Raw genomic sequence first — 24,434 nt, forward strand, 5'->3', positions numbered from 1 at the left:
GAAAAAAAATTTGTGGCTGTGGATTATTATTATTATTATTATTATTATTATTATTATTATTATTATTATTATTATTATTATTATTATTATTATTATTATTATTATTATTATTATTATTATTATTATTATTATTATTATTATTATTATTATTATTATTATTATTATTATTATTATTATTATTATTATTATTATTATTATTATTATTATTATTATTATTATTATTATTATTATTATTATTATTATTATTATTATTATTATTATTATTATTACATGTTTCTATATTTAGTTGAACGTGTAAACGTGATAAATAAGAAAACGTAACTTAAAAAGAATAAGAAAAAAAAATCATGGCCGACAAGGAGTTAGCTCTCGCGTTCCTGTCCGCTTGTTGGTCTTCTACAGCCAAAAAAATGAGCCCGGACATTCTTAAAAAACTTGAAGAAAATAAGTAAAACCTAAACTAAAAAAACTTGTCGTGACTTATAACTATTAGCTAGGAACATATTTTTACTTCTTTTTCTATTTGGATTAGGATTCTAGGATAATTTAGATTGGGATTCCTAACTATGTCTATACTAAAGTTATTCTAACTCATTTGAGCATGGGTTATATACATTAATCCAAATGAAAAAACTCTCTGGTTAGTTCAAATTGACGACTCTTTGTATATTATTTGTGCTCTATTTACAAGAGATTTTAGTTTATTTGTATCACATTAATAGTTGTATGGATATGTAGTTTCCATATCTTTTGATGATGAGAATAATTATTTTCTTAAATTATATATAATTCTTTTACATTGATACTACAATGCTACCTTTGTCTTACAGTATACCCAAAATGCAAGGGATTTAGAATCTTAGCATGAGCGTGAGGAAAATGATGAGACAGCGACGAAGCTGGCCTAGGGGCTAGGGCGGCACCTCATACTCTTGGACCCCCTCTTCTTCCATATCTCCAGACTTCGGCTGCCGAGGACGCAAAAGCAAAATACCTACGACGATGCCATGGCGAGGAACGAGCGATGAGGAAGGAAAACATGGCGCTACTAGACACTAGGCTAGCCGTTTAAAAATATATCAAATGAAAGACAATATATGCAGCCGAGGCATCCTATGAACAAATAATTTAAACCAATCAAGTACTAGCCATCTACCTTTACTGTATATATACAAATCAATTAATATTTCCATTGCATTTAAAATAGTTTTTACAAACACGTGTGTGTCGCACGTGTATATTTTACTAGTATAGATAAAAGATAACTAATTATATACTTTGCCTCTAATTTATGAGAGTAAATTTTTTAAGCCTAATCAGTTCTTGGTTGGACAATAATTGCTAAATTCAAATAAAAATACTATAATGTTAAAATCCAAATTTTTTTTGATTTTAATAGGGCCTAAGGAACATTCTCTATCTCTGTGTCTGTCTTATTTTGGGTCGATCGCTCGGTCTAGGCGCGTTTTCAGTTGGTCGGTTAATTTCGTCGCCTTCCTGCGTCACGCGCGCACGATATGCAAAAAGCAGGGCAAAGATCTCCTTCCCCCGTGTTTGATGCCGAAACAGAAAGCAGTTTCTGTCGATTCCAGCCGAAATGACCTGTGATGCCTCCGCCGCCGCCCGCTCCTTTCTCCGATCCCCTCTCATTTTCGCGTATAAAACCGAGCCCACCGCCTCCTATTCCCCTTTGTCGGAGCTCCGTTCCTTGATTGCTTCGTGCATCTTCGCCGAGCTCCGGCCATTCCTCCCTCTGCTCCTCCATGTCCAACCCCGCCCTATTCTTGGCTGGTATGCACTTTCTTGTTTCCAATCTGCCATGCATCTCTCGTGACATTCCCCCTTCAAGATTGCTCTTGGAGGACATTTGCTGACACCAAATTCGTCGCACGCAGATCCGTGGCGCCCTCGGCGGACTTGACCCGCGGCGGCGAGCCGCGGCCGCGGCCGCGAGTGGTGTAATAACCACGGGCCGCCGCTCGCACCAATGGCGCCCCCGGATCGGTGCTCCGGTGCCACGCCCACGCCCGAGGCGGCACCGGCACCGGCAGCCGCCGCGCTGAAGACGACGGACATGCCCTGCAGCACCTGCGGCCACGAGGAGCCCACCATGCCCATGCCCCAGCACCACCACCACGAGCGCAAGTTCTCCAGCAGCACCTCCTTCTCGTCGTCCCTCACCGCGTCACCGGCGGTCTCGTACGCGTCGTCGTCGACCACCTACCTGCCGGCGTCCAACAAGCTGTCGTGCGAGAGCATCCCCTACGCCGGGTCCGGGCCCGACGACCTCGGCAAGCTCTCGTCTTTCTCCTCCTCGTCGTCCTACGAGAGCTTCTTCCACATCGAGGCGCTCGACGACGACTCCGCCGACTTCGGGCCCGGCAACGCGGCCACCGCGGCGGCGGACAACAACGAGTTCCTCGACTTCGAGCCCTGCACGACGCGGCCTCCGGCGGTGCAGACGATGATGCCGCCGCAGCAGGGCAGCAGGCAGAAGGCTGAGGCCGCCGCCAACGCCGCCGCGGGGTACGACCCGAAGAGGCTCCCGTCGTCCATGTTCCGGACGCGGTCGACGAACCCCGCCGAGTGGAGCGCCACCTCCAACGAGTCGCTCTTCAGCATCCAACTCAGCAGCTCCGCCGCCGACCTCAACGCGCGGTACGCCGACTTCTACTACGACGCCGCCGGGTTCCCCCGGTTCCCGTCCATGGGGCGCGACGCGGCGGCGGCGCTGAGGCAGCTGCCGTCCCTGTCGCAATCGTCGGGCCGCTCAGGGGGGCTGTGCGTCAGGCACGACTGCGCCAGGTGCGGCAGCGGCGGCAAGACCAGGAAGTCCGTCAGGTTCGCCGCCACCGAGAGCGTCTCCGGAGACGGCAACCACTCGCACTCTGTCGTCGTCTCCACCACGTACGTTCGTGACCCAGCAGCCCCAATCGATCGTTTGCGTTGCGCGAATGCGTTTTTCGTCACCGTTTCTGACGAGCGAAAGTTTGACATGATCATGCAGGCTTGCAGTTAAGGAGACGGAGGCTCCGGCGGCGGCGGCAACAACGGGGCCGGCAGCAGGGTGGTGCGAGTTGGGGTGCTGTTTGGGATCGTCGTCGCCGACGGTGTGGTGGCCTCGCTGCTGCGGAGGCCACGGATGCGGCTGCCATTGCAAATGGTGGTTTTGAATTTGGCGGGAAGGGATGATGACTTTGCGCGCCCGTTGTACACTGAAATGAACTTTTCTTTGTTTTTGTGCTACTGACAGGGGACATGGTGTGCTGTGTAAATATATGAGTAGGCATAGTGTGGCGGATTGGCAAGAGTTCATAAAATGGCCGTGCCATGGCTCCATGCAACAAAACCGTACCTTTTTCCTTTTTTTCGTACACGCCCTATAATACCCATACATTCATCTATATGGAGAACAGGAGCACAATATTATGATCTAAGACCACAAAAAACACATAAAGGAAGCACTAAGCAAGATCAAGACCGGATGAAAATGCACTAAAAGACTAGATTTTGAACTGTCAACACAAATGAAGTTGGAAACCTTACAAAGACTGTAGGTTTTTCAATTGAATCATGGCTACCATCTATGGAAAACTGCATGAAAAATCTAAAAATTGCGGCACAATCATCAATTGATGAAATGCAACACAGGCACTTACTAAGATACTACAACAATGGCTTGCAAGATCAAAGCTATACATGGCATACGGTCTACATGAATAAATGTTTATCAAGATCAGTACAAAGGTATTCATTGTCTAAATGCATAATTCTATTTTGCTATACAACTATACAAGCACCGATAATGCAAGGATCCGCCATTTTCATTTACCTAAATCGAGTGTCACCCCCTTAACCGATCCGATTTAAGGAAATCAACCTTGGTGATCCTAGGAGATGCCTTCCACATCTCCAATACATCAAGACCCAGGATCCCGGTTGCGTATGTATCGTACCAATATAGCCACCCCATATCAAGATTACATCTCAATAAAAGATTACATAAATCAATAGAAGTCTTGTTGAATTAATAAATTAATTGTACAACATTAATTAAACTAAGCATAGTTTGAAAGCTTTATGCTACGGATTATTTCGAACTAATAACTAGTGGTCGTCTTGCTTGTGGGTGTTGCTGCTATAGCTTGGACGGCTCTTGCCATTCGCCCACTTTGTCGGCATCGGTGGGATGTCATGGTCACTAATGTCTTTTAGGTACTTGCAAAACAACTTAATGAACCATTGGTACAATATTCTACTCCACAGGAGCATGTATGTAACATTAGTAAGGAATAAAAGTTAGGTAGCATAAATAGCATTTTGTGCATAAAGTAAATGTTGTCTATCAACTACACATAAGCATAAAATGGAGCTCAATCTTCCACAAGTCCTTCATCGCCACAGCTGCTCTCAATCTATAGGAGTAAGAACAATCAAATTCGACTGAAGACTTCATTCATTCAAAGAAAACTCTGCAGTGGTGTACAACTGTGCCTATGGAAGACTATAGGACAAACCTCCATAACTCATGCCCGAGTAAGGGTTACCTCAAGTCCCCAACTTTTCACAAGTGTGACCAAATCGCCCATGAATGGTATAGCGATGGGCTGAGGTACTAGCTTATTCTAGCTACCTTGCGCCTCACCCCAAGGCGAATCCACTTGGTTATCCAGTAACCACAAGCTACTTGTCTTACCACCCCCATCCGTGACATGTGGTCTATATGGGAGGTCACTCAAACTCACTTTGAAAGAGATTTGTTCATTAACCGGCCAATCGAGCGAGCTATGTCATTCAAGACCTCTCCCATCTTGCCATGACCTAACCCCCTTGCCACTCGAGTCAAATTCATCACATAATACTTATCAAGTTTTAGCTCATTTCTCAATTCGATGTTGATTATAGGACAAGCAAGTGCTATATCGTGTGAATAGTGAGATGCCTATCACCAATAATTCGTCTTCTATCGTATCTAAGCAAGCTAAGCATGAAGAGGCAACAAATATTCTTGTGCTCATTAATATTTTCACACACTATATTTCATATATATTGACTAAACATAAACCAATGATGGAATAAGCATCATATGGTGAGCATTATGGAGTACTGCAAGCAAATATCTCTCTAAAACATTAATTTATTGAAGGGTGGAGGTTGCATCAAAGGAGGGGACATCAGGTATGGAGGTCATGCCGGGACAGTGTCCACTCTAGAGAGGGTACACCGTTGAACAGTGTCCATGCAATGGGACAACATGCTCGATCATAAAGAGGACGTCAGGGATGGTTTCCGCACACGGGGGAGATGTGCTTATATTAAATGTCGGCATCATTGGAAGAGGTGTTCGTACTAGAGGAGGAAGCCAAGCCGAGATGAAGCTTGCATCGGGGAGGAGGGAGGCAAGCCGTGGCTAAAGAGGTTGTGGCAACTAAAGAGGGAGTGGACGAGTATGGGGTGTCCAATGGTAAAAAAACATATTTATGTGACCCCTCAAATCCTATTAGGAATGAGCTTGAGAGTGGGATATGAGGGTCTCCTAGTTTTAACGATCGGAGTAGAGGTCATGCTAGTGACCTTATTTTTGAATTTTAGCCCTAAAAATAATATAAATGTTGGTTTAGGGTTTTGTTGGAGATGTTCTAAAAGTCAATGTGGTGAGTGGGCCTGTTTGATACAACTCAACTTTAGGTTGAAATAACTTTTTTGGCTTTGGCTCCAGAAGCACCTTCATCGGTGAAACTAGATTTGTTTTGGTGACCCGTTTGGTAAAGTAACTTCTTTGAGTGGCCGGAAAGAGTGAAATATCATAATATCGTTTTGTTTTCCTTTTTCTCTCTATTTTCTCTCTTTGTATTTCTCTTCTCTCTCTACCTTGTCTCATGCCTTCGTCCTCCTCCCATTTCTTCCTCTCCCTTGCTGCCGTCTGTCTGTTTGTCCATCCTAATGGCATCGCGTGGCCCGACCAGCTCACATACGCGTTGCCTAGCGACCTGAACACGTCGTGCCTCTCTGCGCAAATGCGTCGCCTAGCGACATGGCGGAGCCGTGCTGCCTCCACTCGTCTATATGCGAGCAAGCCACCTACGCCCCTCCATGCACGACTACGTAGTTGTTCATCCTCGTGTTGTTCGTGCCCCTGTCCTAGCCATGCCCGCACGAGGGCTTCTTCGTTGGGGGGGGGGGAAGCAAACCATGGGTGCGCATGTTCCACCAATGCAAGATGAAGGGGGTCGAAGTTAGTTATTTTTAACTTACATCTCTCTCCTCCTTGTCTCAACATAAAATCTGGGCTTTCACTTGTGATTTCACAGAGAGACAACTTCTTGATCGGTGGATAAAGCTATAAAACAGCTCGTGAAGTTGTCCATGAATCCATATCAATCGAACACTAAATTTTTAATGCTTGATTATTAATATTTGTGTATGATTTAGAAGTCGTTTAGGACAACCACGTGGTCTTCAAAACATAACTTTGACATCTTATTTTTATAAAATATTTAGGAAAAAATGATTTATGTATATTTTTATGAAAATATTTTTCAAGACAAATCTATTCATATAATTTTTCCATTTGCAAACTCAACAATTTAAAAGTTATTGATAATTTATATTCCTAATGTTTGACCCAAACCTTATTCAAAATGACTTTTAAATCCTATATGTTGAAAGTATGTCATTGTCTCTTTATATATATTTCAGTATTTGTATTTTCCACAACGGTTTTCTTATAATACCCAACAGATCCCAATCTCATGTCAGCGTGTTTGGTTGGAGGTATTATATTTTTGTTTTATTTAGTAATTAGTGTCTAATTATAGATTAATTAGACTTAAAAGATTCGTCTCGTAAATTACTCTTTAGCTATGTTTTTAGTTTCATAAATAATTTATATTTAATATACTATATATATGTCTAAATATTTGATAAGACGAGAGTTAAAATTTAACGACACTGACCAAAGGCCAACTCTAACAGTACTAAAAGTACTTGGCATCTTAGGATTTTTATCAAAACCACAAAAAACAGCCTCCAAACAAGTTAGCAAAACTACTTGGTAATTTTGTAAGCTTGGCAAAATTCTTTCTTCATTTATCAAATATGTCAAGTCCTCCATCGCTTGACATCACAAGTATCCCAATTTACCAACTAGTTTTGCCAACTTGTTGAATGCTCAATTTTGTGATTTTGACAAAAATACTAGGATGCCAAGTTCTTTCAAGCAAAAAAAAACTGTTGGAAAAGATCTCTTTTTTCATTTGATATTTGGTTTTGAGACTTGACAAAACTATACATTTGCCAAATTTCTCTAACTTAATGAACCTTCCCGTGATCCGGCCAGTCACATGGACACGTGGGCCCTATCCACCTTCAGTCCTCACGGTTCGACGCGTAATTTAATAATAAAATTAATAAATAATATTAAAACAAGGAACAGTTTTTTGCTCTGATACGTCACAATAGTCAGCACCCGCCAGGCCGCCACCATCGCCTCGCCGTCGCCTCCGCCTCGTCCACACCGAATCGAGAGAGGCCAACACGGCAACATTCGCACGGAGAAGAGGCAAGGAGACAGAGCGACCAAGCGTCGTAGCCCTAGCAGCTCCAATGGCGGACACCGACGACGCGCCGCCGGCCCCGGCCGTGCACCGCCGCCCACCGCGCCCCGCCCGCGGTGCTGCCGCTGCCCAGGGCTTCGCGGCCAAGTTGCGCCGACGGCTCAGCTCCGGCGCCGCGGCGGCGGCGCGCGCCAGCTTCGCGGCAGACTCCGGGGACGAGTCCGGCCCCGGGGAGCCCTCTTCGTCCCGCCGCCGCGACAACGGCGGGGACGCCTCGTCCGCCGCCGACGGCGGCCGGGGCGGGGCAGGGGACTTCTCCGCTTTCACGTTCCGCGCCGCGGCGCCTGTCCACCGGAAAGCCAAGGAGAGCCCCCTCAGCTCCGACGCTATCTTCAAGCAGGTGAGAGCAGAAGCCCATTTGACTGCCGCGCCTGTTCGTTGAATTGTCAGTTACTCTGCGTCCGATTTAACTTTCTTCACCATGCTTGTTTGGTTTCACCAGTTACGATTTTCAACTCGTGTGTAACCAATTAATCATCATAGCGGGGGAGTTTTCCAGGTGCATCTACGCATCTGGGATAAAGGCGTCGCCTTTTTTTTTTCAGAGAATCTGGGAGGGAAAATTAACATTTTGTGCTGCATATGCGTGTGAGAAGCTCGAACCTAGCATACAGCGTGCTGCCCACAGTTCCTTCTGTTTTATTAGTTCACCAACCTTTTGATGACATAGTTAATTAGTGGCGTGATATGTGGATTAGTGTGGATAAAAAGGAACTTTTTTGGGGGAGCTGTGAGTTCAAATCACGTGACCTCCTTTATTGACATCATATGTGATCTGCCATTTTACAAACGGATCCAGTACATGATATGTGTGCTTTAGCTCACATGGTAAGGTTAAGGTCATAGTGAGGTCCCTTTGGAACGACGGAATTTTTTGTGAAAATGAACTGATTCTTCCAGTATGATTCCTATGGAATTCCTGCCTAAAGGGGCCCTATGTGGCTATGCTTTTCTTTATTCCTCTAATTTTTGTTTCATCTTTTTGTGTTTTTTGGTGCTGTCTTATCAGAGTACATTGTTTTACCATCTAGCTGATTGAGCGCCTGTTAGCTAATACTTCCCTTTTGGTTTTTGACAGAGTCATGCAGGCCTTTTCAACCTATGTATTGTTGTTCTGGTTGCAGTGAATAGCAGGCTCATTATTGAGAACCTGATGAAGGTTCTTGTCATACTTTTTCGATTGAGCAAATTGATGCCATTGGTCTTTCGCCTCTCACTCAATATATTTGAGCTGTCTTTTTCTAATGCCTTTTGCAGTATGGCTTATTAATAAGGTCTGGCTTTTGGTTTAATGCTACATCATTGCGAGACTGGCCACTGCTAATGTGTTGGTAATAGTCAATACTGCTCTATCGTCCACTTCTTCAGTGGATTCTTATCTCCGAAACTTATCAGCTAATTTATATTTTCAGCCTTAGTCTACCTGTGTTTCCCCTTGGTGCATTTGCAGTTGAAAAGTTGGCATTCAACAATCTCATTACTGATGCTGTAAGCGCACACCTCCTTGCTATAAAGCTTACTTTTCTTGTGTCCAGGTTCTCATTAACAGTTTATACATTTGTCCATATTGTGTATGGCTGACAGACTATTAGTTTCATTTATAGAAACAGTTGTGAAACACCTTTTGTTTGTATTGTTTCTCCAAGTTTTGCTTATAAACCATCGATTTATGGTTCTTTTCTTTTTCAGGCCGCTACCTGTTTTCACATCTTTCTTACAACACTTGAAATTGTATATCCAGTGCTTGTGATTCTTAAGTAAGTATATGTAATAACCTTTGAAATGTATTATTGATTATGCACTTCGCTCTACATCAAGATATTGCCATCTTGTTTATTAAGACTACCATAAGTTTACTTCAAATGTCAAATCGCATTATTGAAATGTATTATTGATTATGCACGTAGCAGCAGATTAAAACTTATGCTGTCTAGTTCATATGAATCTACCATAAGTTTACTTCAAATGTCAAATCGCATTTGTAACTTTTGGAAAATAGTGCTTTTGTACAAATACCGTGCATTTTGCATTGTGTTAACACTAAATTTTGTAATTGGGTTCAGGTGTGATTCTGCAGTTTTATCAGGCTTTGTGTTGATGTTTATTGCCTGCATTGTTTGGCTGAAGCTTGTATCTTTTGCACATACAAACCATGATATAAGAAAACTGATCACAAGCGGCAAGAAGGTACACTGTGTGCTATATTGTTTCCTCCTCCATCTGTTTTATATTTGCTTTAAAGCTCCTACTTGAATTATATAATTAGTTGGTCAGAACGAAGCAAATATTCAGTCATCGTTTTTCTTTGTGTTTTATAAATACATCTGAAATACCATCCAAGGGGATTACGATCCTTTTGACTTGATTGAAGTAGGTCTCAGATGTTCTTTTGTAAGAGTCCTTATGGAAGAAGATATTGGCATTTATCCTTTTTAGTGCCCCTTTTGTTTTCGAAACACATCAGAGTAATTATCCACAAGAATTTGATTTAACTGAACAAGCACTTAGCAAATATTTTAACCTACTCTAGTGATTCTTTCGGCTACTCTGTCAGAATTCTTTAGGAGTTGTGGCACTTAATGCACCAAAGGGATTTTAACATAAAAAACATTTACAATGAACATTGATATGATATGTTGCTGGACCTGCTGCTTCTCATCACTGAGTTTTCCTCCCTCTCCTGACTCCCTTGTACTTTGTTACTTTTAGAGATGTTCATAGTAGCCCAGCCTTCTCTGGCCCAAGGTGCTGGGCTTAGCTTGGTCGTGGGTTCGTAGATGAAATGCAAAAATATGCAGGTATCTGTATATGTTATGGATAAAACTATTGTTATTAAAAATATAATATATCCTATTCATGTTAATATTTTTTAAGAAAATATAAAAAATACTGATTTTGGGCTTCAGGTAAGGAGCTGAGAGTTTCCAGGCCCGACCTTGTCCGATGCATGATCACCTCAAATACTACTGCTTATGTTCTTTTTATATGTATTTAACTGTTGTTACATAAGTTAATACAACCTTTTTATTAGGTTGATAATGAACTGACCGTGGCTGACATAGATAATTTACAAGCTCCAACTCTTGGGAGTCTAACATACTTCATGATGGCTCCGACACTCTGTTATCAGGTAAGTGTCCGGTAATGTATGTTGATCATGATTTCTTTTATTGCCTTTTGACTGCCCATTTCTGGCTACCAGCAGAAAAGGTTGCTGGCAAGGTGTAACATTTTAGAAATGTACTACTTTCGTTATGCATGCAGCCAAGTTATCCTCGAACACCTTATGTTAGAAAAGGTTGGCTGGTTCGTCAAGTTATTCTATACTTGATATTTACTGGTCTCCAAGGATTCATTATTGAGCAAGTAAGCTATATATCTCCATATATCTTGTAAAATATCCTCATACATTTCTTAACCTTTTATTGATTTTACAATCTTGCAGTACATAAATCCTATTGTTGTGAACTCTCAACATCCATTGAAGGGAGGATTACTGAATGCTGTAGAGACTGTTTTGAAGCTCTCATTACCAAATGTCTACCTGTGGCTTTGCATGTTCTATTGCCTTTTCCATCTATGGTAAATTATATTTCCTATCTATTCATTCAAATTCAAATAGATGATCAATCCTCATATTATTCTAATATCAGTCATCTATGTGTCTTCTCAGAACTTCCATGCTCTGGGAGAAAATTATTTCCTTTTTGGCGTTTCAAATATGCATGTTTGCAGTTTTGAACTTATTCATCTATACAGGTTAAACATACTTGCTGAGATTCTTCGATTTGGTGACCGTGAATTCTACAAAGACTGGTGGAATGCAAAAACAATTGATGAGGTGAATTACTATCAAGTTTGTTGCAACCTAGTATTACTTCATTTTTCAAGTATAAAAAGGAATCTAGGTAACAATAGCTGATGTTGTGTGTATTGTTTGCTGTTGTTGCTTGTACTGCTGTACTTGGATGGGATCAGTACTGGAGAAAATGGAACATGGTATGCCTTTTCTTTCTTTGCAATAATAATTCTATCAAGAATGTACTGCCAGACATGGTATACACAGTTGTGGTTAGATGTAATCATCTTAAAGCAACTGCATATTAAAAATGGCAAGTCACTGTAAAATTGTTGAGAACAATGAAATTAAAGGACTTATTTGGTACACAGAACTATTCTAATTTATATGTTCCAAGTAGGTTGAATAAATACCATGAATTTGTGGATTTATTCTTCTCCAATGACCTTTGTTGGTCCATCATTTTATATTAATTTCATTTGCTGAAATATTATGACTAATAATGTCCACATTTTGACAGCCTGTGCATAAATGGATGCTTCGTCATATATATTTTCCTTGCATACGAAATGGTATATCAAAGGTAAAATAATATTTGTGTAGATGTTCTGCTCAGGATTGCTTCCAGTGATATCAGACTAAACTGTAGCTTCATTACAGTTTGTGCCTTGTAGATCCCTTAGCCAGTTAGTGCTTGCTTGTAATTCCTAATTTTTTTCAAAGTAACTATAAGAATTACTCCATGCTGTTTAGGACAATCTAATTAGTTCATCAGTGAAACTGAAGTTCATGTACTCATAAATCTGTAAGCCCAACAGTAAAAGTATCATGTGAGTTTATTGAGCAATAAGAATGTGCTTAATTTTGTATGGATCTACTGTCCTCCAATCTAGCTTGTATACTGGAGGTGCTATACTCTGCTAAGTCGAATCTTTTGTGCTGTTGTTATTACTGTTCAAAGAGTCATTTGTGTTGTTGCAGGAAGTTGCTGCTTTTATAGCGTTCTTTGTTTCTGCTGTATTTCATGAGGTAACTTGGTCATTTACCTTTTCGCTCTTCATATGCATATATTAGTTATATACTTCTATATTTTAAAATGTGTCCTTTTGAGTTTCCACATGCTTTTGTTCAAACTTAACAGTTGTAGATTACTTGGATGAAGTGCTCTATTTAAAACTCTATATTTCATAATCCAGTTTCTTTGGAGAAATTTATGATACATTTTCTTTACAATTGTACACCAGTTATGTGTTGCTGTTCCCTGCCACATACTCAAGTTCTGGGCTTTCTTAGGAATCATGCTTCAGGTAATCTAATACAACCCAAGATGCTGTATGGATTAGTATCCAACGTTTCTTTTTTTTCTTTACTCATTTCTTTTTTTTCTTTACTAGTTCTTTTTTCCATTTGCTATATAGTCTGGGGTCTTATGAGCACCAGAAGACATCAGTCATCTAATATGGCTCCATGTATCCATGTGGTGTCCTCCTAAACAGAAAACTGTTCTGACACCATGTTTCTTTACCTCTTTTTACCAGATTCCCCTCATCATACTGACATCATACCTCAAAAATAAATTCAATGACACAATGGTGAGCCGTATTTTCCTCAGTTGATACTTGTTAGGATTTTGTTTTTTTTTCATGGGGACCTGTCTAATTTGTGGTATATTGAATAGGTTGGCAATATGATCTTTTGGTTCTTTTTCTGCATTTACGGGCAGCCAATGTGCGTTCTATTGTATTACCATGATGTGATGAACCGGACTGAGAAGACAAAATAACCTTCTGTAGACCCTTTTTGGTGTTCCATTTTTCCATCATGGAACCTGAAAGCAATAATTTGTGCACACTCCATAAAGCAGCATGGTGTCTTCCAGTTTTTTGTGGTAATAATCTTTCTAGATTTTTTCACGTGGATGGTGGATAACCTCATGTCACCATTGTATCTGTATATAAAGTCTGCTGACGTTCTACATGTAAATGTAATGGCTAATTATTGTCCCGTTCTGCACTAGTAGTTCTACTTCTTTTCTTGTAATCTTTAATATTAAGAAAAGAAACTCTTAGAACAAACACACACCACACGGTGATGGTGTTATATAACATTTTGGTAGCTATCATGAGCGGAACTTAAGCATGTCTGTAATCTGATACGTAGACCTGTGATGCCCCATTTGGATGCAATTTAGAGTTCTATAAGAATACTATGGTTTTGTAAAATACTTTGGTTTTGGAGCATCATGAAGTGTTTGGATGGAACAAATTGTATAGTTTTGATAACTATAGTATTGCTAAAACTGCAGTCTTATTGGAGCTTTAGAAACTTCACTCTAGATCTCTTTCGTTTTTATAAACCATGGTTTTACATGTCTCTTGCTTCTAAAAGTAAAGTTGATACTATAGTTTATCAAAACCACAATATGCATCCAAATAGGGCCTGTTATATTATAATATTGATATATGGTCTTCGGTTACGCAAGGACATATCAACTTAAGAAAAAAATATTTATTCTCAGTAAAAATAGATATATTATCAAAAATACTTTACACGACATTAATCCTATGTCATAAATCTTATGGTGAAATGATAGACCCCACAGATATCATAGATGACATCGTTTGGAGTCGAAAGACAACCTGGAAGCTCGGTGGTTATAGATTTAATGATGTTTGGATGCTATCTAAAATGAAAACGTAGAGCATCCCCAGCCGTTTTGCATAATTGGTTTGGCAAATGAGAGAGTTTGTCAAGTCTCAAAAAAATATGGCAAAGGTGAAAAGAGGCAATCTCTAATGGTTTGACATTAATCACTTCGCGCCAATTTCCCAATACCAAGTGTGAACAGGTTTGACATATATGTTCCTCTCTTTTTGCCAAGTTAACAAAATTGCAAAGTCTAAATGCCAAACCGTTGGATAAGTGTTTTTAAGACTTTTTTGCAAATACATGAATGCAAAGCTTATTTGCAAAACGGTTGGGGATGCTCTAAGCTGCTGAAATGGATGGACAGTGCTCCTGAACAATGTGCTTTGATTTGATTTGTTGGGTAGTTTGATCGATTCATTGGCAAAACAATAAATTGGGCTTAGCCGCTTAGGCAGTTCTTTTGTGTTTGTTTTCAAGTCTTGGCCCCCTTTTTTTTAAAACAAAAATTAAAATGACATTGACCAGACTTTTATAACTCTTTCTTCTGGTAAACAGTCGGAGTAATTCGTGCGCATGTTTATTGCAAATGTCAAATGGCATGGATAAAAATTTCAGCGAACGAAACTTCATATCCGCCGGCGTTCTACTACGACCGGAACTTGACTCCTATCTTGCCGACCGTCTCCTTGTCGGTAAGGAACGTCTTGGCGAGGAGGTCGTCGGCGAGGCCAGATCCAAAGAGCGCGTCGCCGAGGAGCACCAGGCCGGGGTTCTGGCTGCTGAGCGTGGCGTACAGCGCCGCCGGCGCCGTGCCGTTGTTGTAGAGGAAATGGACGAGGCCCTGCGGCACGGCGAAGACGTCCCCCTTGCGCAGCACCTTGGCGAAGACCTTGTTGTCCGGGTACGACGTGACGAAGCCGAAGTAGACGGCGCCGTCCAGCACCACGGCCGTCTCCGACGCCCGCGGGTGGTAGTGCGGCGGGAACACGGCCCCCGGCGCGACGTCGACGCGCGCGTGCGACGCGCCCAGCGTGTTCAGGCCAGGGATCTGCACGGGCAGCGCCGTGAACCCGTACCGGCGGCTCGCCGTGCCGCCGCCCGGGTGGTCGACGCCGGCGAAGAAGAAGTCGTCCGCGGACACGGTCGCCGGGTCCTTGCACGGGACACCGTTCACGCGCACTGCATATATGCGATGCGTGCAGACAGACATTCAGTCGTCGTCGTCGTTAGTTACTGGCCGAAGGTTAATTAACAAGTAATAGTGAGTGCTAAAACATGCATGGAAGGATGGATCAAACCTTTGGATGTAGAGTCGGCGACGCAGAAGTCTTGGAGAGGGTTGGGGTCGAAGGCGGCGACATGAACGGCGGCAGCAACGACGGCGGTGAGCACCTGGAGCAATGCGCTAACCATGGCTGTTGATACTGGAAATATGATGCTGATGGGTTTGTGGACGTGTAGACAAGACATAGCTCCTTGGCATTGGGTCTTGTGATTCGGCACATATATATAGGGCGACTGTGGCGAGGGTCTCAACCAAGGAGTAATGAGTGGTCAATACATGGTATTACAGTACATAGAAGGAATGACATTCATGGAAATGTGTAATGGGAATTTTTTTGGAAGAATATAATATCAGACCTCTTTTTTGGGGACATAAAATGCGCCAGTCAATGGGAAAAAAAAACTATCCAACTCAATTATTGTTATTTATTTTGTTAGCACAACTCATTTCATTCATTAGTGCAAGTTGTATTTTCCACCAACCTGAATGGTGTACTTATTACTAGCGTTTGAAGTGATGTTAAAGGAGGCATAGATATGGCAGTGTGTTAAGTCAAAGGCAAAACATAGTACAAATCAGCTATTTTTGAAATCGATATTTATTCATTGTAAAACTTGACTAAGCATAGTGGGACTTTGGAATTTCCTTTTGCAGCAGCCGTGATCTTGTAGCTTTGTAGATGGATTTGGATTTAGTTTTAACAGGAACCTTTCAAGTGATCATGCATGGTATATGTATGCTCATGGTTTATTTATGATTTAAAATTTTAAAATGTTTGTTTATATGCACCATGTGCTCACCAAATCCGCACTAATTAACTTATACTCCACCACGATTGCAACCTTTGGTTCTACTATTTAGCTCACTGAATAAATAAGCTGGTAGTTTGTCTTTGCCTCCACTCTACTATATGATCTTGTCTTTTAGTCCACTTTTAGCTCACTTATGCATGAATCCAGGCTGTGTTTGGGAGACAACAACCACTATTGAATAAGAAGTCATGCCAACAGATAAGTTAAGAAAACAAATTAATATTCCAAAATTAATTATAAGTCATTTTGACTTTTTTATATTAAATTTTCTGTGTATCTGGACATAATATGTGCCTAGATACGCAGAAATCTGATACAAGAAAAATCAAAGTGACTTATATAATTTAAACGGATGGAGTAGTTGGCAATTAGCATATGGCCGAGCCTTTTTTTGAACTTCTCTTCTAGCATGGTTGACCATTTTGCAAAGAGCTTTCAAATTTGAAAATTTTTACAATGGTTGTCAAAAAATAGACAGCTCACGAGCACCGATCCAACAGCTAAAAAGATAGAGGAACCAATTAGAGAGACACCAAGTGCATACTAAAATTGGTGGGATCAACCTTTAAAAAGGGGTGGGATTTTCGTTTTTTTATATATTTTAGGGTAGAATAATAAATTCATATTAGAAAAATAATTTTTGATTAGTATATATTTTAGAGCCTGATCTTTACGTCAAACTCTTAATCATACCAGCGTATATCTTACATACGGAGTATATATTGTGACAATAAATATTCATCAATCCTGACATCTTCTACAATGAGCCGGGTTGCCAGACTGCCATCTAATCGATGATCATAAAAAGGCTCCAGATTTATGAGATTACTATAATAGTTCATGAGCATAGGTCAGTAATAAGTATAAATCTGATCCAAGCAAGGCCTGCTCTGCTCTAGCAAAGTGTAGTGAGGTAATCATCAGTGCAAGTTTCATGACACAGTTTTCAACGCATCTATATTTTAGAAATAGTGCAGAAGAGTTTTATGGGGATGAAACTCTCGCTACTCTCATAAAACTTTTATCATCTCTCTTTATTAATACAGTGCTCCATCAGCATATTTAATGTGCATGAAACTCTAATGAAACTACATTGAAACTGGTTTCAGATCTCAAGATAGGAATTTTTTTATTTCTAAAATAGTTTATTTCTGGTACTAAAGTACAGTGGGACTATAGCAGTCTCTAAAATTATTCAGCACATAGGCTTTGTTTAGTTCACCCTAAAAACCAAAAACTTTTTAAGATTTCCTATCATATCGAATCTTGTGGCATATGTATTAAATATAAACGAAAACAAAAACTAATTGCACAATTTGTTTGTAAATCGCGAGACGAATCTTTTAAGCCTAGTTACTCCATGATTGGACAATGTTTGCCAAATAAAAACAAAAATGCTACAGTGTTAAAATTCAAAAACTTTTTAGATCTAAACAACGCCATAGTAAGATGCATACAATTATTCTTAATCATTTACTCTAATGTTTTGTAGAATTTTTAAATTTTGGTGAATCCTAAAGTAGGACACCTGATTTCTTGGGCTTCTAAGTCCAAAGGGCATAGTCCCTTACCCTCAGTCGAAGTAATTGTGTTAATCGGCGACCCTACCAGAACAAGAATGCATGAATAAATGCAAATTACACGGCTAAGTGGGAATAAAGACTCCAACCGAGTCAAACAGAAAGTAACAGTAACAAATTTCAGAATTCTTTATTGTTACACTGTTATTTTTCCTCTTTGGCAGATGAAGACTAGTCGAACGAGGGAGCATCCAGACTTTGCCTTGGCCTAAGTGCATAGCCATTCCGGCGGGTTACGGACGTAACGACAAGGGCGAGAGGAGCGCCGCGGTTGAGATTGTCTATCCTTATTTTCAAACAAAATTTAGGGTGCCTTTAATGTTTCCCAAATAATTAGTCTAAAATGAATTCTACTAATTATCAAAGAGAGATTAAATAGCTGGCGATTCTCAAATAGCTAGTCTAGCATAATCTTCTAGAAACTTCTTTTTCACAACTTATATAACTCTCCACTACCGTATTTATTTTTTACTATTTCTATGTCTCATCTAGTTAGCTATTTGCAAATTGACATTGTGGACGCCTTTAATGACGCACAATGAATGATGGGACAAAGAGCATATTCACTTGAGCTTATCTACTGAATCTTCTAGCCATTCAGCAATATTTTTCTGAAATAACAAATCAACAAACAGTACTTTCAACTATATCTTTTCAGCCAAGCGAACAGACTCAAGGGAGTCGAGATCCTAACACAGATGATGCTTTCACCCAAATTAGGCTTTGTTTAGTTATGTTCCAAAAGTTTTTTGGGCTACTGTAACACTTTCGTTTGTATGTAAAAATTATTGTCTAATTATAGAGTAATTAGGCTCAAAAGATTCGTCTCGCAATTATAGACAAACTATGTAATTTTTATTTTTATCTATATTTAATGCTTCATACATGTGCCACAAGATTCGATATGATGGAAAATTTTTAAAAACTTTTGGCTTCTGAGGGCACTCCCAATGTAGAAACCATCATAGTTTCTATATATATTAATTATGGTGCCATCTAAGTATTTTGCTGACGTGGCAAGATAGTTATTGAAGAGAGAGTAAAAATCATAGAAATTGGATGTACTACCTCCGGTTCATTTTAACTGGCGTGTGCTGGTTTTTTATTTTGGCCACAATAGGAGGCGTATTAGAGTCTCGAGGGTGCATTTATTTACTCAGCTGGCTAGCATGGCAATTAAACTACTCAAAAGTAAAGTCTTGCATGCATGCATGGTCATGCATCGAAGCAGAGCAGCCACTAGTTTCGTGGGTGATGCATTGGTTCGGGGGCACGGACGTTTAATCGTGAGGCTGAGTTAATATAAGCGCGTTGTTTGGTAAATTTTCTTGGTATCTGGAATCAAGCTCCTCACGCCAGTTAAAACGGTCTGGAGCGAGTAACTTAGAAACTATGTCTACGCGAGATCCTAGGCATAAAGTGATATGATTGGTTGAGAATAAAGAGAGAATTATTGTATAGAAACTATCCATTGAGACCATAGTTTCTATACATAATGTCTATAAAAATTAATAAGTATAGAAACTATATATAGTTTCTACTTTTCTAGCATTGGGAGTGGCCTGAGAGGAACTAAACAAGATACTCGAGGGCATTTCTGTGATTACCCAGATCAACTCGATACTCGAGGGCATCCGGCGTCTACCTTTTAAAAAGCCTTGTCATCCGAGGTAAGCTAAGAGAATTACAAACAGGGACGAAGCCAGGAAAAAATTTAGTGGAGCTGAACAAAAGTTCTACATCGACTTAGCTCTACTATTATCCCTCTTAAATATATATTAATGATGAAGTTTACAAAATATATCTAAAAAATAAAGTTCTCAGCCCACCATACTTTATAAATTTGTGTCTAAAATTAAAAGGAGAACACTAGGAATTCCACCGGCCAGCAGGTCCTAGCCCCGCTGCTGGCTTCGTGGCTGATTACAAAAGACCGCAACATCTGCGGGATACAACTATTCGACTAGATTGTCATTATGTTCTTGGAGGGCTATTATCAGATATATAGGCCCAGGGTACTTCACTACTTGTATAACGATCCATGTCTATATACTGGACTGAAGACGATAAAGAATGAGGCCCACACATGCGCCAATCAAATTATTTCTAATATATCAGGCACCGTCATATCTAGCCGACGGGATATAATCATTTGGTTATGTTTTTCATATAACAAACTAGGAAATACATATATTAATTGATCGGGTTTTTTTTATAATCCTACCCCTGGACTATATAAGAAAGGGTAGAGGCCCCGATCGGGATCCAATCTTCTATATTCTAGCGTATAGCTACAATCAGCAACCCTGTAATCGAGCATACAAAACACTACTTAATTAAAACTAGTCGTAGGGTATCACGTACCTGAACAAGATGTGTTATCCATTTGATTCCCTGTACGTAAATACACAGATAGATATTGTCGGAGCTAAATCTTCCAACAAATGCGTTCTCCACTGTTCTCTTCTGCTCTCTGGCAGGCAAGACCATCGTTATTTCCATAGGCAACTACGAACACTAGTGAGATCACCACTCTACGTGACATAGAAACTGGACACCTTGATACCCAGTGTGACCACTGCTCTACGTGATATGGAAACTGGATGCCTAGATGAATGTTGGGGCATAGTACACCACGTGTTGCATTAGGGAAGCCCTTAACTGGCATAGCAGTGCTCCTGTTCTTAGGGAAAAGCCTGCAAATAAGAACTGTTTCATAAAGAAACAAAATATTTATGAACAGGTAACAACCCATTGTTCATCAATATTAAATCCAGAACTATATTGCTATTATATATACAACGCGTTCCAGTAAACAAAATTGCCCTTTTTGTTTTCCTTTTAATCTTAAGCAATGTACATGCACTCTTTGCATACATACATCTAACAAAAGAATCACAAATGGTATCTACAACCGAAAACTGTTACCATCAATAAAGCAATGAACAGAAAAAAAAAATCGAAGTAATCCACTAATTAACCTAGCAGCAAAAAAAGATCACTGGCCGGTCAGTAAACAGCCTGGCCAGTTTAGTTATTCTTCTGATCGCCTAGTGAAACAATGAAACAAGAACAGAGTTGCTCACTGCAACCTGCTCCTCTTGAAGTCAGGCAGCGTGAGGGACACCACCGTCTGGGGCTGGAACCCCACGGAAGCGAGCCTCGGAGACAGGATCATCGCCGGGCTGGGGCGCGGGGAAGGAACCGGGTCCCTCTTCCTCGACGGCGGCGAGCCGGCGAGCCTCGGCGAGAGGTTGACGTGCTCCAGCGCCCTGGACTGGAGGTCCTGCGGGTAGTCGCGGACGCACCGGATGCGGGGGCCCGTGCCCGTCGACCACCGGCACGTCAAGTGGTTCTTGCCAAGCTCAGCACCAGCAGCAGCACCATTCGACGGTGGCAGCGGCAGCTCGTGCTGCTGCGCCTCCTCTTCGGTGTCGATGTCGGTGTGAGCGTGGGTGTCGGTGTCGTCCTCCTCCGCTTCACTCATGTTCCCGTCGACGGTTGCCCGGTGAACGTCGCCATCAGCGGCGTCGGAGTCGGTCGTATGCTCATCCATGGCCGCAGAGGCCATGTTGGGTTCTGCTCCGTCAGAGCCCTTTGAGACGGCGGCGTTGGGCTGAGCCTCAGGTTTGCTCAACAAGGGGTACTCGTCGTCTTTGTCAAGTGGGCATTTCTGAAAGAACGCGTAACACCCAAATGTCAGTTCTGAATCTTAAAGTAATCACTGACACTCTTTATGGAGAAACTGATTATTTGCTTACATGTACCTTGACATGTGTGAGGTCGACACCGTTCTCCTCAAGGTAGCGGATGAAATCTTTGAAGTTCTCTTCAGTTGGGAGGTAGTGACCACTGTACGGCCATATAGCCTGAAGAAATGCAAGAAATGCCGTCAGTTACTTTTCTGATTCTGAAGTTGCCATTTTCAATCGTCTATACCAAACAAAGATTTTTATTTTCAGTATGGTTGTATGAAGTATGAACATACCTTGAGGATTCCTTCTTTGACGACCAATCTTCCGGCAGATGTTATGGCTCCACCAGCTAAGAAACTCGAGTGCTGAAATGAGCCTTTCTTCTTCTGCTCATAACCAAAACACAAAATTCAGAACTAATGCAAGAAGCGATTTTAATCTTATCTCGACAACAACAAATATGGTAAAATGCATTCATCCGCGTGCCGCAGAAAATGGAAACTGAAATTTGTGTCTACCTGTCCAACGTAGAGTGCCTTGGTGGTGCTGAGGACGAAAATCCACTTGGAATCATCCAGAGTATGCACAAGATCTCCATTTTTCTTATACACAAATTTTCCCCTCTCCACCACAACTTCATACTCTTGTCTCTCTTTCTGCAATTCATAGCAAGAAACAGAACAGCGGGGATCAGCTGATCATCCAATCATATATTTATTCAGGCTAGTAACTGTTAAACATAGTGCTAATTTGCTAAAATCTTCTGTCAGTATTTAAAACATTATTATACTGATGATGAGGGGCTTACTGGTCCAAGGTACTTGATGCATTGGCTCTGAAGTTTACTCCTAGGGCATTTCTCAAGGTTTACTTCTTTGCCTTCCCCAATGTCCAACCTGTACATTTCATAAACAAAACCATAAGTATATATTTTACATTCTTCTCACTTATTATCTCCAAGCTAACAAATTCAAATGGGGGTAGCAACAAGTGAATCCAGGTTCACTTACCAATAAAAGAAGGGCTCTGTGCTCTCGCTCTTGGACCAGACATCATAATAGATGTGCAAATTGTGCCCATACCGATGCCTCGGGTCAATCTGCCAGCAAACACACAGATACAAAAGCAGCAGCAACATTAGTAAACTAATGCTAATGATCTCACTGGAGCTACAGAAATCACTTGTTTATGTCCTAGGTTATGTAGCATGTGACTTACAGCTTCGAGCCAGTGCTGCCGTGCCAGCTTCTGCGCCTTGCCGTTCTTCGACAGCCCCTTGCCAAGCTAACAAAAAGCAACAAAACAAAGCTCACGTACGTCAGCAGCTGCGATTTCGATGGGGCGGTTCAGTTCAAACGCATCTCAAGGAGCATTTCGATGCAAGAACAGCTGTAAAGCGGCCGCGAGGTTACCTTGGCCACCCTCGTCCTGGCGCGCGCCCACCGCGACGCCGCCGTCTCGGGCTTGCCGCCGTTGAAGAAGGAGACGGAGCTGTGCTTGAGGGACGCGAAGTCCAGCGCCTTCCACCACAGCTCCTCGATGACCACGGCGCAATCGGCCAGGTTCCGCCGCGTGCGGTAGCTCTTGTACACCTTCTGCAGCTTCACCGCCGCCGCGTCCAGCTCGCATTTGGGGCTGGTGGACGACACCCGCGGGCTCGTCGGCGTCGCCATGAACACCAAGTCCGAGTCGTCCTTCAGGCTCAGGCAGCACTCGCTCCGCCTGCTGCTGTCGTGCTCGTGGTCCATGGAAGCGACGACCGCCTCTGCCTCCCACAGCTTGAAGCTCAGTGACGGCATCAGCTTGCCCTTGGAAAAGCAGGTCCCGTTCACCACCATGGTGCCGTCCTTGGCCCTCGGGCTGGAGATCTCGATGCCCAGAGCTTCAGCCCATTCGTTGTGGTACAATCCCATAAACTGAAGACTTCGTCCTGAAAAACAAAAAAAGGCCATTCAGAAATGAAAAAAATTTCAGGTTCGGCAGGTGGAATGAACAGTAATCAGAAGCAACTTGCTATGTGATGCTCGCTCTGGTGACAGAGTCAAAGTCAGAGAGAAGAATGAGGTGAACCAAACAAACACTGGCAACAAGCCGCCGGCGGAAACGACTGGAGGCCAAGGCAGCCAAGAAATTCCACGGCTGGCAGGCACCACACCGGTATGGTATAAACAAAAAGCTAGTAGACGCACAATAGCAGCCATGCCTAGAATTCTAGTATAAACATGCTTGCAGCTCTTGTCATGGCAAAAGAAGTCAGCGACACCTAAAGCTATGTTTTTTTTATATTGTGTAGGAAGGATGGCTGTATCTGAATCCTGAAAACGTGAAAGAAACAGCCTCAATTGCATTGAACTGGATAGGATTCATGAACCTGGCGAACATCAAGCCGGCGTCATTGCTAACGAAACTTTTGATTCATAGCTCTTCAATTAACACTTCAAGAACGACAACCTTCAGACACTACATATAGCAGGTAGAGGTCCTAAAACTCCCAATATCACCTCTGCATCTAGCAGCTCATAGACTAATTCCGGTCCCAATCAAGAAGATAAGCCCCAAGCTAAGAGCAAAGCTACACCAAATTTGAGAGCAGAAAGGACTCATGCTCCTTACCTGGCGGTGGTCTCGCAGTGGGAACCCAAGCGTATCCCAAAGAACAGGAACAGCTGAAATCTCGGAAACTTCTGAGAGATTCGTTTGGATCGAATTGGCAGGAATGTGATTTGGCTCTCGCTCGCTGCTGATGTATACTGAAACCTCAAGGAGTCAGGAGGGAGCTGCCACTGCTCTCTCATATATATAACGAAATCTAGGACGGGGCCCACTTCGCTGAATGGCCCAGCACTTGCTCCCTCCCGAGAGATGTGGAAAAATGCAGGAGCAGCCTGCGAAACGTTCCCCGTTCCCCAAGAAACGCAAGACTCTTCGGTCAGTGCTGATGTTGCAACGCTGCTGCAGCTTTCAAAATGGTTGAATTGAATCTTCTTCCGGTTTACAC

General features: G+C 41.8%; 4 protein-coding genes across 5 annotated transcripts; 2 read left to right on the plus strand and 2 right to left on the minus strand.

Moving 5' to 3' along the window:
• LOC8065909 lies at positions 1,698-3,370 on the plus strand. The gene is made up of 3 exons (XM_002439373.2): positions 1,698-1,791; positions 1,896-2,907; positions 3,008-3,370. Exons 2-3 carry the CDS (start codon positions 1,988-1,990, stop codon positions 3,171-3,173), a joined length of 1,086 nt encoding a protein of 361 aa, XP_002439418.2. The 5' UTR covers positions 1,698-1,791; positions 1,896-1,987; the 3' UTR covers positions 3,174-3,370.
• LOC8055715 (diacylglycerol O-acyltransferase 1-1) lies at positions 7,441-13,680 on the plus strand. Its single transcript, XM_002439374.2, has 16 exons — positions 7,441-7,956; positions 8,695-8,775; positions 8,874-8,947; positions 9,029-9,104; positions 9,306-9,373; positions 9,680-9,803; positions 10,648-10,746; positions 10,881-10,982; positions 11,062-11,198; positions 11,376-11,457; positions 11,595-11,615; positions 11,936-11,998; positions 12,397-12,444; positions 12,660-12,722; positions 12,954-13,007; positions 13,094-13,680. The coding sequence occupies exons 1-16, from the start codon at positions 7,606-7,608 to the stop codon at positions 13,196-13,198; spliced, it is 1,548 nt and encodes a 515-aa protein (XP_002439419.1). The 5' UTR covers positions 7,441-7,605; the 3' UTR covers positions 13,199-13,680.
• Positions 14,571-15,539, minus strand: LOC8055716 (germin-like protein 5-1). Its single transcript, XM_002440714.2, has 2 exons — positions 15,363-15,539; positions 14,571-15,243 (listed from the first exon to the last, which is right to left on the minus strand). Exons 1-2 carry the CDS (start codon positions 15,532-15,534, stop codon positions 14,711-14,713), a joined length of 705 nt encoding a protein of 234 aa, XP_002440759.2. The 5' UTR covers positions 15,535-15,539; the 3' UTR covers positions 14,571-14,710.
• Positions 20,549-24,222, minus strand: LOC8065910 (IQ domain-containing protein IQM5). 2 transcript variants are annotated; one of them, XM_021447271.1, is made up of 9 exons: positions 24,050-24,222; positions 22,849-23,366; positions 22,655-22,720; positions 22,447-22,535; positions 22,245-22,332; positions 21,955-22,092; positions 21,730-21,822; positions 21,503-21,610; positions 20,549-21,414 (listed from the first exon to the last, which is right to left on the minus strand). In XM_021447271.1, the coding sequence occupies exons 2-9, from the start codon at positions 23,347-23,349 to the stop codon at positions 20,824-20,826; spliced, it is 1,674 nt and encodes a 557-aa protein (XP_021302946.1). In that variant the 5' UTR covers positions 23,350-23,366; positions 24,050-24,222; the 3' UTR covers positions 20,549-20,823. The 2 variants fall into 2 exon arrangements, with proteins under 2 accessions (XP_021302946.1, XP_002440760.1); XM_002440715.2 differs by having other exon boundaries at positions 21,509-21,610; positions 24,050-24,219.

The sequence above is a fragment of the Sorghum bicolor genome, chromosome 9 (genome assembly GCF_000003195.3).
Source record: "Sorghum bicolor cultivar BTx623 chromosome 9, Sorghum_bicolor_NCBIv3, whole genome shotgun sequence".
Taxonomy (NCBI): Eukaryota; Viridiplantae; Streptophyta; class Magnoliopsida; order Poales; family Poaceae; genus Sorghum; species Sorghum bicolor.